We start from the raw sequence: 11,184 nt of genomic DNA on the forward strand, positions 1-11,184 counted from the left end.
CGGAGTAAAATATTTAACCAGTTTCCATTAAGATAGTGAAAACAAGGAACAAACCAAGCCCCAGGCAAACAACTAGAGAAAAAGGTCAAATTTAACATTCTTTTACCTACTCTAAACATAGCTATAGTCTGTGTGAACCGGTCTTTGGGCGGATTTTGAGGCAACTCGTATCTTTAGGGAGGTGAACGGTGCTGCAGATTGGGTGGTGTTTTATTTAACCAGTCATTCCGTCACTCTACTATATCTGTTCAGCTTTGGGACATCTTATAATCACTCCTCGGATTGTATTTACATTAGGGTAAGATGAGACACCTGATATATCAACATAAAAAAAAAACCATCTTCAGGATTTCACCCTCTTTATAATTTTCAAGTCATTCTACTTAACTCTAATGAGAGTGATTGTGTTACTTACCTGCCAAATGCCCCAGATAACTCCAGAAACAAGCATATCCCATGATCAATGCTGCTGCTTCTTGATCTAGCCTTTCCTCACACCCCACAAATCCTCCATACTTGTTGGGAAACCTTTGCACTCATTTCGCATGCCCCAAAATGCCACGACATCGACTTAGTAGAACTTTTTTTTTTTAAGGGGGTTACAGAATAAAAATTACAGCTTTGAAACAGATGATTAACCTTCTCTTCTCACCTTCGCATAATGGGTATTCTTGCAATGAAGGCCAATTGCTTTTATTCAAATTATCCTTCATGAAAATATTGTTATTAATGACTAGCCAAAACAACATTTTAGTTCTAGCAGAAACTTGACACTATCATAGTGCATGCTTTGGCATAGGGCGCTTGCATCCTTGCTTTAAGCAAAAAATTATAACTTTCACCTACGCAAAAAATAACATCCTCACACCATGTCCATACAATTTTATCCTTCCTTTTTGTTGATGTAACATAATTCATAGATTCTCGAACTAGTGAATGAAGTGGGGCTAGCTCTAGTGGTCACAACCCTCTGCTTAGTGACCATAGGTTACTAAATCCAATACTTTAGTGATGCATCCCAAAAGTCTTAACACTGGATAATTAAAGTTCAGGTGTCCCTCTTTCTTTTCACTCTTTCTCTCTCTCTTTTTAAAGAAAAAGAGAAGAGTTTCAACTTCTATAGTTTATTTACATTTGTGGACAAATACACCTTTTAATCATGCGATGTCTAGGTCAGTGCAGCCTTAGCTCCGGTGAGATTTTTTTTCTTCTTAGTTTTGATTTTTGGGTAGGTGTAGGGGTTGTTTTGATGTAATCTCACGATGTAATAGATATATTATAACATTGAACCAGACTTGGGCTACAACTCCATTTGTATTAGTAAAATAGATAGATATGACGAAGAGTGATATGCTACTTTGATGTTCAACAAAGGGATTCATAAAGGTGGATCATATGACTTACAATTCTATGCCTCACATTGGTCACTTAGAAAACATGAAATGATGAGGTGGGGAAGACTTGGTGTGTAGCAGGAGAATAGTAGCAAAAGCAATTCTTTTGTGGAATGTAGGTGGAAGTGGCGTGCTTCAGTGCTGCATTCTCCCCCATGGATTTAATGGCTGGTTGGTTCAGATAAGCATACTTACTTTTTGTCCACCTGCACTCAACCAGGTCGAAGAGATGCGTTGTTAGCCCTAATACCAAATATTATGCAAATGGTTCCAATCATAAAGCAATGATCCAGAATCGAGCATAAGTCGAATCTTCCCGCCTTATAGTTTGGTCTTACAACTGGTTCGATACAATGATTGAGCCAAACCTGATTGGTTATGGCTGGATATAAGGTTATCATGCTGCTTATTTGCTCGAAATCATGCTCATTTTGACTCAAATCGAATAATATAGAGCTCAGCTTGAAGTTGAAATTTAGGCCAGAAACTAGTTCCAAGTGGAGCTTGATGCAATTTGGCATTGGTTTGTGCAAGATTGTGGGTATAAGTACCCTTTTTGTGCAAGCATGGATGCAAAGGAGGCAGCTCTTGTGGTCTTATCTGTACTATAATTGGACACATAATGCATGTGAATGAAAGATGAACAAAGACTGGGTGGAGTCTCAAGATCTTAGGATTTTGCTTGTAATACTCGAATGAATTAGTTCACATATAAGCTAAACTATGAAAACAATAAAAATGATGAATGCTAAAATAACATTTCACCCTATCACTTAAGTAAACATCCTAAAGAAGCATGGTTAATTTTGAGAGTTCAAACTTTTAGCAGATTGTGTGTGTGTGTGTGTGTGTGTGTGTGTGTGTGTTTAATTTAGAAACCACTCGCTGCTCATATCATTTCTCGGAAAAAAGAAATTATGGACGGTGAGAATTAAGAACTAGAAAGATGACAACAAATATAAAGGTGGATTAAAAAAATAGAGTTCCACTAGAGTTTGTTCTTTAGGATTCGTTTGGTATGCGGGAAGAATTTTTTCTCATTGAAATATTTTTTTAAGAAAGATGATTCCTAGAAATATGATATGTGGAAAAATGGTTTTGGCATATTTGGTTGAGCGAGTGACTCATTCCATAGTGACTTATATTTGGTTGAGCATCTACTTTCATAAAAAAATTATATAAAATATCTATTATATTCTTAATAAAGAAACAGATCTTATCCACAGATTTTGATGGCTTAAAGGTACTTTTACGAAAAAAAACTTCCATTTTTCAACAGATGAGAAAGTAGCTTTTTTATGTCTCACATAGATTTTTTTTTCTTACAAAATATAAAAATCTTATTTCCATAAGAATACTATTTTTTAATTTTTTTAAATATTTTTTTTTTTTTTTGTTGGCCACACTTTTCCACAGTTGACTAAACGACTCAAGTGCCACCTTTCAAGTGGATGAAACCTTAGCGTATTGGAGTCCCCACTGCTTTCCCATCATTTTGCGTTGCTTTCAATTTTAAAACAAAGAAAACAAAGCTTTAAGAGTCATCGAATTATAATACACGGTTAAAGAATGGCAGCAAGTGGGAGCAAACCTACCAATCCTTGATTCCTATTCGTAGCTCCTTCTTGTTATCTCCACCGCTCGCCTCCTTTCCTCTCTCTCCATTCTGCTCGCAGTCCATTGCCTCCCTCAGAGATTCCTCAAATCGCTTGTACTCTTCCTCCTGATCACCACAAACCTCAACACACAATCCTCTCATGATTATGATCATAACTAGACTCATTTCTAATCCAATCAATTCCAATCAGCACAAGCAAAATACAAACAAATAACAACAACAACAGCAACAATAATAATCTTTGATACTAGAGAAACAGAGTTCTTATCTCTTTTTAATAACATTTAAAGCATGCAAATTGGGCTACATAGCCTAGTGGTTGCACCACTCCTCTGTATAGGAATAAGTTCTTGTTTTAATCTTGATGGTATTGTTTCTTGAGTGTTTGACTCAAGTAATTCTAATAAATGTTTTTCTTACAGCAACTTAACTCTAAAAAAAGAAAGAAAAACTAAAGACTCTCTTCAATTCTGATCATAAGAAAGAGGTCCTTGCCTTGAGCGCTTTAGCTCGGATCCTGGCGGCCGCCTTCTGCGCTGCGAGCAGGTGATCCTCCTCTTCCATCCTCTTCCTCCTCCAGAACATATCAATCTCATGCCTTGTCACACTCTTGACCATGGCTGCTGCCTTTCTCGGCCTAGGTGTCGCCCATGGTCGCGGCGGCGGCGGCGGCGACGGTGGGCTACATGCCTTCTTTGCTGAGCTCATTCCTTTCCTCTTTGCCACTGCTGTTTCCTTCTCCAGTTATCTTGACCGCCGATCCTTTCTTCTCTGTTTGTACCTTGGCCAACTTTTCTTTATGGTAAGACCCCCCACCTCTACTTACATATCAAAACTGCTAGTCCAACCTAACGTTCTGTAGTGGACTGCTGGGTATACTTGTCAAGAGTTCTCCTAACCTTCTCTTGGAGTAATTAGTTTATGGCATTTGATAATTGGCATCGTCGTAATCTCTGATATTATATTCTCCTTCTGTTGTAAGTTCACTGTCATCATGGGGCCTACCAAATGCCTTGGTTAGACTAAATCTATGCAATGGAGTGATAACAACAGTTTGACCGCTGGAGCTAATTCAGCTAGCGTTCATTTCGATCAGCAGGAAGAAATAAGAGAGTCAAAATAAAATCCATTATTGTACTCTTGAGCTCCATCGACTTCAATTGTTTAACAAACTAAAACAAGCAGATGCATATTCATATTCTTGGTTGTGTCACTAAATTATGGGCTACCGACTTTTATATATATATATATATATTTCAGCCATCATCATTTGTGATTCAATAAATCCTCAAGATTCAAACAGAAAAAAGATCCTTCATAGTCGCCTAAACACCTTAACATGGCATTTCTGCTCATAAGCAAGCTCATATCCATGTCAGTAATGTACATCTGGCTCCAAAAACATTGGATTGATCCAAAGCTTAGCATTAAAAAGCACCAAACAAACAGTAGGTAGCATTCATTAATTTTGGTACTCTAATAGCAGTTTTTATCCCCTCTCACCCACGCTGGTACCATCTCAAATTTAGCCACAAGTCGAAAGTTATCTGAATACAAACATTAAATTTTGCCTCTGGTTATCTAGAGACCATTGATGCAGAAGCCAAAAGATCTTTTATCCATAGAAAAAGTTGAATTCATAAAATCTTTTTCCTACATGATCGCCATTTTATTGGATGTGCTTCTCAAGGTGGCAAACCATGAAAACCTAGTTTTTGGAAGAACAAGGAAAAACATGTGAAGCAAGATATCTAGAAAATACTGTGTAAAACGCACCAGCAAGCTAGCAAATGGCTTCACTTGGCTTACTCAGTATAATTAATTATTCTAACCACCAAATTTAGTACTCACAAATCGAACAAAACACAAGGAGAAAAGAATATAAGGAAAAAAAGCTTACAAAACAACACCAAATGCACAGTTAAACCTAAGCAAACAACAACTACAGAAAGGTCAATTTTTGCCCACTATAAATTCTCGATCTCCTTATTGCAGATTCATGGGACTTTTCTTTGAGAATGCTTAAAAAGGGATGTAATAGACCCAATGCTGAAGAATACTCGAAAGTAAAATGTCATTGGAGACTGGTACATCAGTTTGCAAGCACAGATGTCCTTAGATGAACTAATATACAGCACCCAGGTGCAGAAGGGATCCTCCAGCTAATGTCTGAGTTCTATGAGAAGGCAAAATTCCTTCCAAATGCAATACCTGTGGCTAAGGCTTGTTTCCTTTTGTGTGAGAAAATGTACCATCCACCCTGTAATGTTCATACAGAGTACTATTAGCCAAGAGCAAGATCTTATTCTACATATAATACATGAACAATAATCTAAATTGAAATCAAATACTACAGGATAAGCTTGATAATACATGCAAATGATTGAGTAGAAATTTGCTGAATATTACCTTCGCCTATAAATTGTCAAAGAAAAATTAAACCATTTCACTATCTCCAAAGTAAGCTTGCACAACATTATTGCATGTTTTTCTTCTTTTCATTGGCCTGAATATGAAAGATGAATTTGTGGGTAAGCTCCAGAAGATCATATGCATATGAACTCAAAGAACAGTAAACTTTTGCAGCATAAACAAAACATTAGATGATGTCAGACATACACAATTTCTTGACATATTCTAAATTGTTCTTGTGATAATATACTTAAAGTTCAAATTCTATTTTCACATGGTAATTGTTATCTTTCTTTTTTCTGCAATCATTGCAAAAAATCTATTAATCTCACTTGCAACTCAATAGCAGGTTATATCATCCTTTCAGAAGAAACACGCCTGCATGTTTCTTGCATCAAAGATGGATATTGCATTCCACTTGTATCAAACAATTTTTTTTAATCAACTGTATACTACTTGAACAGGAATATTAATAATACAACAAAAATAATGTACTAAACTTTATCTAATTAGTCATCAATTTAAACATGATCAGCATTAATTCTACATTACCCATGATTGGTTCATCAATGCCTTGCTTTTCTTCAGTTGCACAATTAGTTTTTAAAAATATTTTCATTCTAAAAGTACTTTCTCAAATTAGTCAGCGTAGCAATGAAAAATGAGACTTGTTCTATTCCAAAATAGTTTTGAAATGGCAGTCAAACAAATTTGGGATGGAAAAAGATTGCAATCAAATTGGTATTCAGTCTAGGGCTTTCCTGATTTAGGCTCATGCCATTAGGGGTATCTCTGTTTACGGGACAGGCCTAACTTTCAGATGTTTTGGGATGGGTTGCTTCTGTGTTGGGTTCAGATTTCCAAACCAAAAGAGACCTGATTAGAGATAGTAGTCCAGATTTAAGAACTGCACTTGGCCCATAACATAACTTCGGTCAGAAATCAGTTTTGTAATACATTCGATTGTAGATGTAGAAATGCATTTATTAAAACTAGAACTGAAATCTCTACATTATTCATGCAAAGATTTGAAAAACTATTAGATTTTAGACTAAGAGCTAAGGACACTAATCACTTTCTGGGATTTTCTAAGTATAATACCAATACTTAGAGCGCATGATAAGGATCTCCTTGTTGTGCACACTTACATAAATATGTACACAAGAATAGATACACATGCCTGCATAAATATATACATATCCACATGTTTATACAACTATAAATACATGTAAAGGCATATATTTCTTCATAAATGTTTTATATATAGGTATCTGTGCATGCAGGCCAAATTTAACAAATAAGAAACTATTCAAATAGGTGGTTGATAAGACTATGATGGAAAGAGTGGGGAATGAGAATACTTCAGGAGTTATAAGAGTTACATCAACTGCAGACAAAGTGATGGAAAACCAACCGAGATGGATATGAATGATCCTTAATTCCACATACAAAATATTTTATTACCAAATTTAAAACACACATGTAACATGGGCTTCTCTTCTAATTTTATATGCAATATGGTTTGTGAATGCTAGGCTTAAAAACCCTTTCCTTAATACTAAATGCTTACAAGAAGAGGAACCGAATCCTATTCTCTAAATCACTTTCCCCACCCTCCTCCAACTCTGAGAGACAGAGAGATGTACAAGTGCATTTTCTCTCAATGTCTTGTTCAGCCTCTCCTAACAGCTAAACAAGAAGCATTAACTATAATAACGTTAGATATTATAAAGGGAGCTCGGAAGATATGATTCAAGAAATCAGAACTTTATGATACGAGATGTCAAGAAAAATAAAAAACAGAAATTACAAGAGTCTGTAACAGGACCTTGCTAGAAGTGCTAGAAAGGAGTTTAGAGAGACCAAAAGTTTTCTTAGGAACAAAAGATAGAAATTTATTGCATAAAGTTGATAATATTTTAAAGAATCATTTAGAAAATGGTTTTTATATTGTAAGAAAGCATCTAAAGATCCAAAAAACATGCTAGCAATTAGCACATGATACCATAAAGAATATTGTATTGATTTGGACACAATTTTTTACCAAGAATTTGTAAAACCTTCATTTAAATATAAGAATTTGTTGTTGTTACAGTATAGCTATAAGATGCTTTAGTGATAGTGTTTTATTCAATTAAAATTGTAAATGCAACATAATATCTAATAACAACTGATAAGAAATAGAGGCAAATTCAATCAGTGCTTTTTCTTTTAACTATACAACCATTCTTCTAACTTCTCATGGCTGGTGTTTTTCTTTCTCCAGGAGTATCTATTATTACAGAGACCATTGTACTATTTGGTTTAATAGGCGAGCGATTCTGCATATCTATAGATGCTTCCCCTAAATTCTCAAATACAACTTCTCTAAATTCAAGATATAAAGCTCACATAATCTCAGGACAGATGTTTCATAAAGATTTTAGAGAATGCATTACATCAGCAATATGAAAAGTACAATTGCTGAATCTCCCATCATTGATTCAGAATGTTTTTCCTAGAGAAAGTATTTCAATTTTCAATGTTTTTTCATGAATCTATTGCAAGGGTGACAAATGTTGCGCAACTGCCACATACCCATACTTGTACATACTAAATGTTAGAAAAGGAGCAGAAACTTACCACAGCATCCTTGGAAGACACGACGACAATGGCAGGACCCCTCTTTTTTTATCCTTTTGTCCTCATCACAACATCTTCATCCCCTCCAAACCTATCAAACAGCTCTCGCAGCTTGACAGCACTGTAATCTCACAACTCTCGCTCCCAGGAGACCTTCAAAACCCTCTCCTTATCCAATGCTGCCACCCCTCCATTCTCCTCTCCCGTCTCATTCCCTGATGCCTGCCAAAATTATACCCAACCAATGTTATTCATTTACAAAATGATTCTAATCATAAACCTGTACATGCATATTTCCGCATCCAGAAGCATTGAAAAAAAGGACCCAATGCTTTCAATCCATTGAACCAAATATGTTTCAAATATATAGTCATATAGCATAGTAGCTATTCTAAACCAAAATAGCAAGACTCAAATCACCTTCAAAATTAACATCTTGGAAATTCACATGTTCTACATTAAAAATGTTATTTTCGGGAGCTAGAAAAAAAAATTGAAGTAATTCAGGAGGATAATTAGCCAACAGAAGAAAAAAAAAGTCCAATTGTGATTTCCACAGTATTAATTTAAGGAGAATTTCTCCATTGAAAAGTTGCTTTGACGGGGAAAAAAAGAAAAATAAGCAGAAAAAAGTCAAACTTCTTCAGGAGGGAAATCATTAGCCACTGAGAAGTAGTAGCCCAATCCATTCTTAACAATCAAATCACTTTAAAACTTAAACTGTTGGAATTCCCATGTTCTACATTAAAAAAGTTATTGAGGAGAGAACGAGAAAAAGGAGCATCAAAAAGTTAAATTTCTCCAGAAGGACGTCAATTATTAGTTCGTCCTCCAAAAGACCCTCAAATCTTACGGATGTGGAACTGGGAGCGGCTTTCTTAGCGGCCATCCGGGCTTGGAACTGTTCGAATTCCCTCTTTAGCTCGGTGGCGACCTTCTTCTCCCGGCGCTTGGCCTGCTCTGCCGGGTCGAGGACCTCCTCCTTATAGAGTAAGGTAATCTTGTATTAACCACACTCTAAAGTATTACAGGAACGGATATATATAGACCCGATCAGGTACAGGAGGTTGTTATAACAATACAACCGTCATAACAAGAATAACCAAGTTGTTAGAACAGACTGAGGGAAGAACTCAAGACAGGCCATCGGATGAAGAGATATCCGTTATACTCCTTCCCCCCTGCTGCCGCTGCGCGCTCCCTCTCGTCGAGGTCTGCTGCGAGCTTGCGGCGCTCGGCGCTGAGGGTAGAGTGGCGGAGGGCGAGGTCACGGCGGGCATGGAGGCGAGCGTCGAACTCGCGCTAGGGCTCGTCCTTGAGGAGCTCGAAGGAGGACCTGAGGCGCTGCAAGTCCGCGGTGGCGTTGGGCTCCTCGGGGCGCTTGTCCGGGTGGCGAAGGCCGGACTGGTCGCGGTAGGCCTTCTCGATCTGCTTAAGGGTCAGGGAAGCGCCCTCCTCGCCGGAGGGGAGGCCGAGGACGGCGTAGTGGTCGACGTCGTCCTCCTCCGCCCCTCCAGAATCTCTGCCGCCGGCCATGGCGAGGACTGGATTAGAAGGACGAGGAGGAGAAGGAGAAGGCCGGCGGCTGGGGGGGCGCAGCCGCTGTCGCCGGAGTGGAGGCGCGACGTAGGAGACCGGGGAGCGTGGAGGGCTTGAAATAGATTTTGTCGCGCGGGTGAGAAGGTGTTTCCTTCCGGCCCGTTAAGTTTAACCGAGTAAGGTGCTTAAGTTAGATTTATATATAAAATATTAGAATTTTTTTTTTTTTTTTTGCATGGATACCCTTCTAAGTATCAAATTTTGCATAGATATCTTTCTAAAATTGATATTTGCATGTATACCCTCATAAAACTCTATTATTGTATAAATGTCCGTAATATAACGGTCGTTCTAATGGTGTTAAGAAAAAGTATATTTATATTAATTAAAAATAAAGTAAAATTTTAAAATTATGCTATTGCCCCTGTCTTTGTCTCCTGCCATCGGGATCACGATCTATTTGCATGTCTACCCATTAAGGATATTTTAGTCATTTTAAGTTGAAACCATTATTTTTTTAATGTTATTATATAGTATGGGTAGATATGCAAAAACAAAAATAAAAAAAGAGTAGAATGACAAAACAAGTGTTTGACGAGGGTATACATGCAAATATCAATTTTGAAACGGTATTCATGTAAAATTCGATATTTAGAAAGATATTCATGCAAAAAACCTTAAAATATTAAATAGAACAATAGGCTAGCTAATAACTAACATTGATTTGGACTTTTAGAGATTAAGTTCTTTTTTTTTCCTTTTTGTTTAATAGATTAACTATGCTATTATGGGTTTAATTATATCAAGATTCGTCGTACCGACCGTACCGACGTACTGGTGGGCGTCGGTACCAGTTCGGTATCGGTTCGGACTGGTATGACCGGGTACCGAACATGTACCACTAATTCGGCTTGGTTCACGCATCTAAAAGCCTCAAAATACGGGCTAGTATGGTTCGCCGGTTTGGGCCTATACCGATCAGTACTGATTTTTAACACCAAACCAAACCGATTAGAGCCGATACCAGTTCAATACGGGCTGAACCGACCGAAATACCGCCCTGTTTCGGTCGGTTCAGCATTTCTTGAATTATATCAATTTGATTTTAAGCTTGTTAGGTCATTAGCAAGTGGGTCATCATCTTCAACCCAATCTGCCTTTTAAATAGATCATATAGCTCAAGTTCATGTCAGAGTTTTTCAGCGGTTTATGAAACAAGTTTAGGTTAGCAATTTTTCTAAAACACCTCCATCTCAATTTGATATGAGCTCAACTTGGTACAACCTTTTGCTGCTCCCGTCCGGAGTTGGAGAGCAATATAAAATTAAATGGTTCATGTTTTTTCTTTTTTCTTTTTCTCCCCCAGGTTCCCTTTTATAGAACGAAAATATGTTACCTGGGAGGTGACAGGGCAAATTGTCTTCTTCGTGATAATTGGGCACGATCATGCTCATTAATGGCGTTGTGGAGGATGAGACCGGATCAGACCGGAGTCAGCGAATTGTCATGGTTGATCGGACCTGTTGGAGTGGTTCAACCGCCGGCCGTGGTGGGCCTGGGGTTCGTAGATAGCAAGTGCATTAATTGCTGAGTGAACCG

At 37.5% G+C, this 11,184-nt stretch overlaps 1 protein-coding gene and 1 long non-coding RNA gene across 3 annotated transcripts; both read right to left on the minus strand.

Moving 5' to 3' along the window:
- Nucleotides 1-1,295: 1,295 nt before the first annotated feature.
- LOC103703822 lies at nt 1,296-3,800 on the minus strand. Its single transcript, XM_008786829.4, has 3 exons — nt 3,508-3,800; nt 2,990-3,117; nt 1,296-1,600 (listed from the first exon to the last, which is right to left on the minus strand). Exons 1-3 carry the CDS (start codon nt 3,718-3,720, stop codon nt 1,429-1,431), a joined length of 513 nt encoding a protein of 170 aa, XP_008785051.2. The 5' UTR covers nt 3,721-3,800; the 3' UTR covers nt 1,296-1,428.
- Nucleotides 3,801-4,776: 976 nt separating this feature from the next.
- On the minus strand, nt 4,777-9,715 carry LOC120110896. 2 transcript variants are annotated; one of them, XR_005512014.1, is made up of 4 exons: nt 8,900-9,715; nt 8,047-8,268; nt 5,422-5,518; nt 4,777-5,272 (listed from the first exon to the last, which is right to left on the minus strand). It is a non-coding gene; the product is annotated as an uncharacterized LOC120110896 (long non-coding RNA). The 2 variants fall into 2 exon arrangements; XR_005512013.1 differs by having other exon boundaries at nt 5,070-5,272; nt 8,047-9,702.
- Nucleotides 9,716-11,184: the final 1,469 nt, after the last annotated feature.

This window comes from Phoenix dactylifera, chromosome 5, assembly GCF_009389715.1.
Source record: "Phoenix dactylifera cultivar Barhee BC4 chromosome 5, palm_55x_up_171113_PBpolish2nd_filt_p, whole genome shotgun sequence".
NCBI lineage: Eukaryota > Viridiplantae > Streptophyta > Magnoliopsida > Arecales > Arecaceae > Phoenix > Phoenix dactylifera.

Bases quoted from the DNA above. Each gene is read 5' to 3' on its own strand.
- LOC103703822 (XM_008786829.4), bottom strand. From the start codon at position 3,720: ATGAGCTCAGCAAAGAAGGCATGTAGCCCACCGTCGCCGCCGCCGCCG. The intron at 3,118-3,507 runs GCAAGGACCTCT...TGTGGTGATCAG, and splicing joins TCCGAGCTAAAGCGCTCAAG to GAGGAAGAGTACAAGCGATT. The intron at 1,601-2,989 runs GTAGGTTTGCTC...GGTTGAGTGCAG, and splicing joins CGAATAGGAATCAAGGATTG to GTGGACAAAAAGTAAGTATG.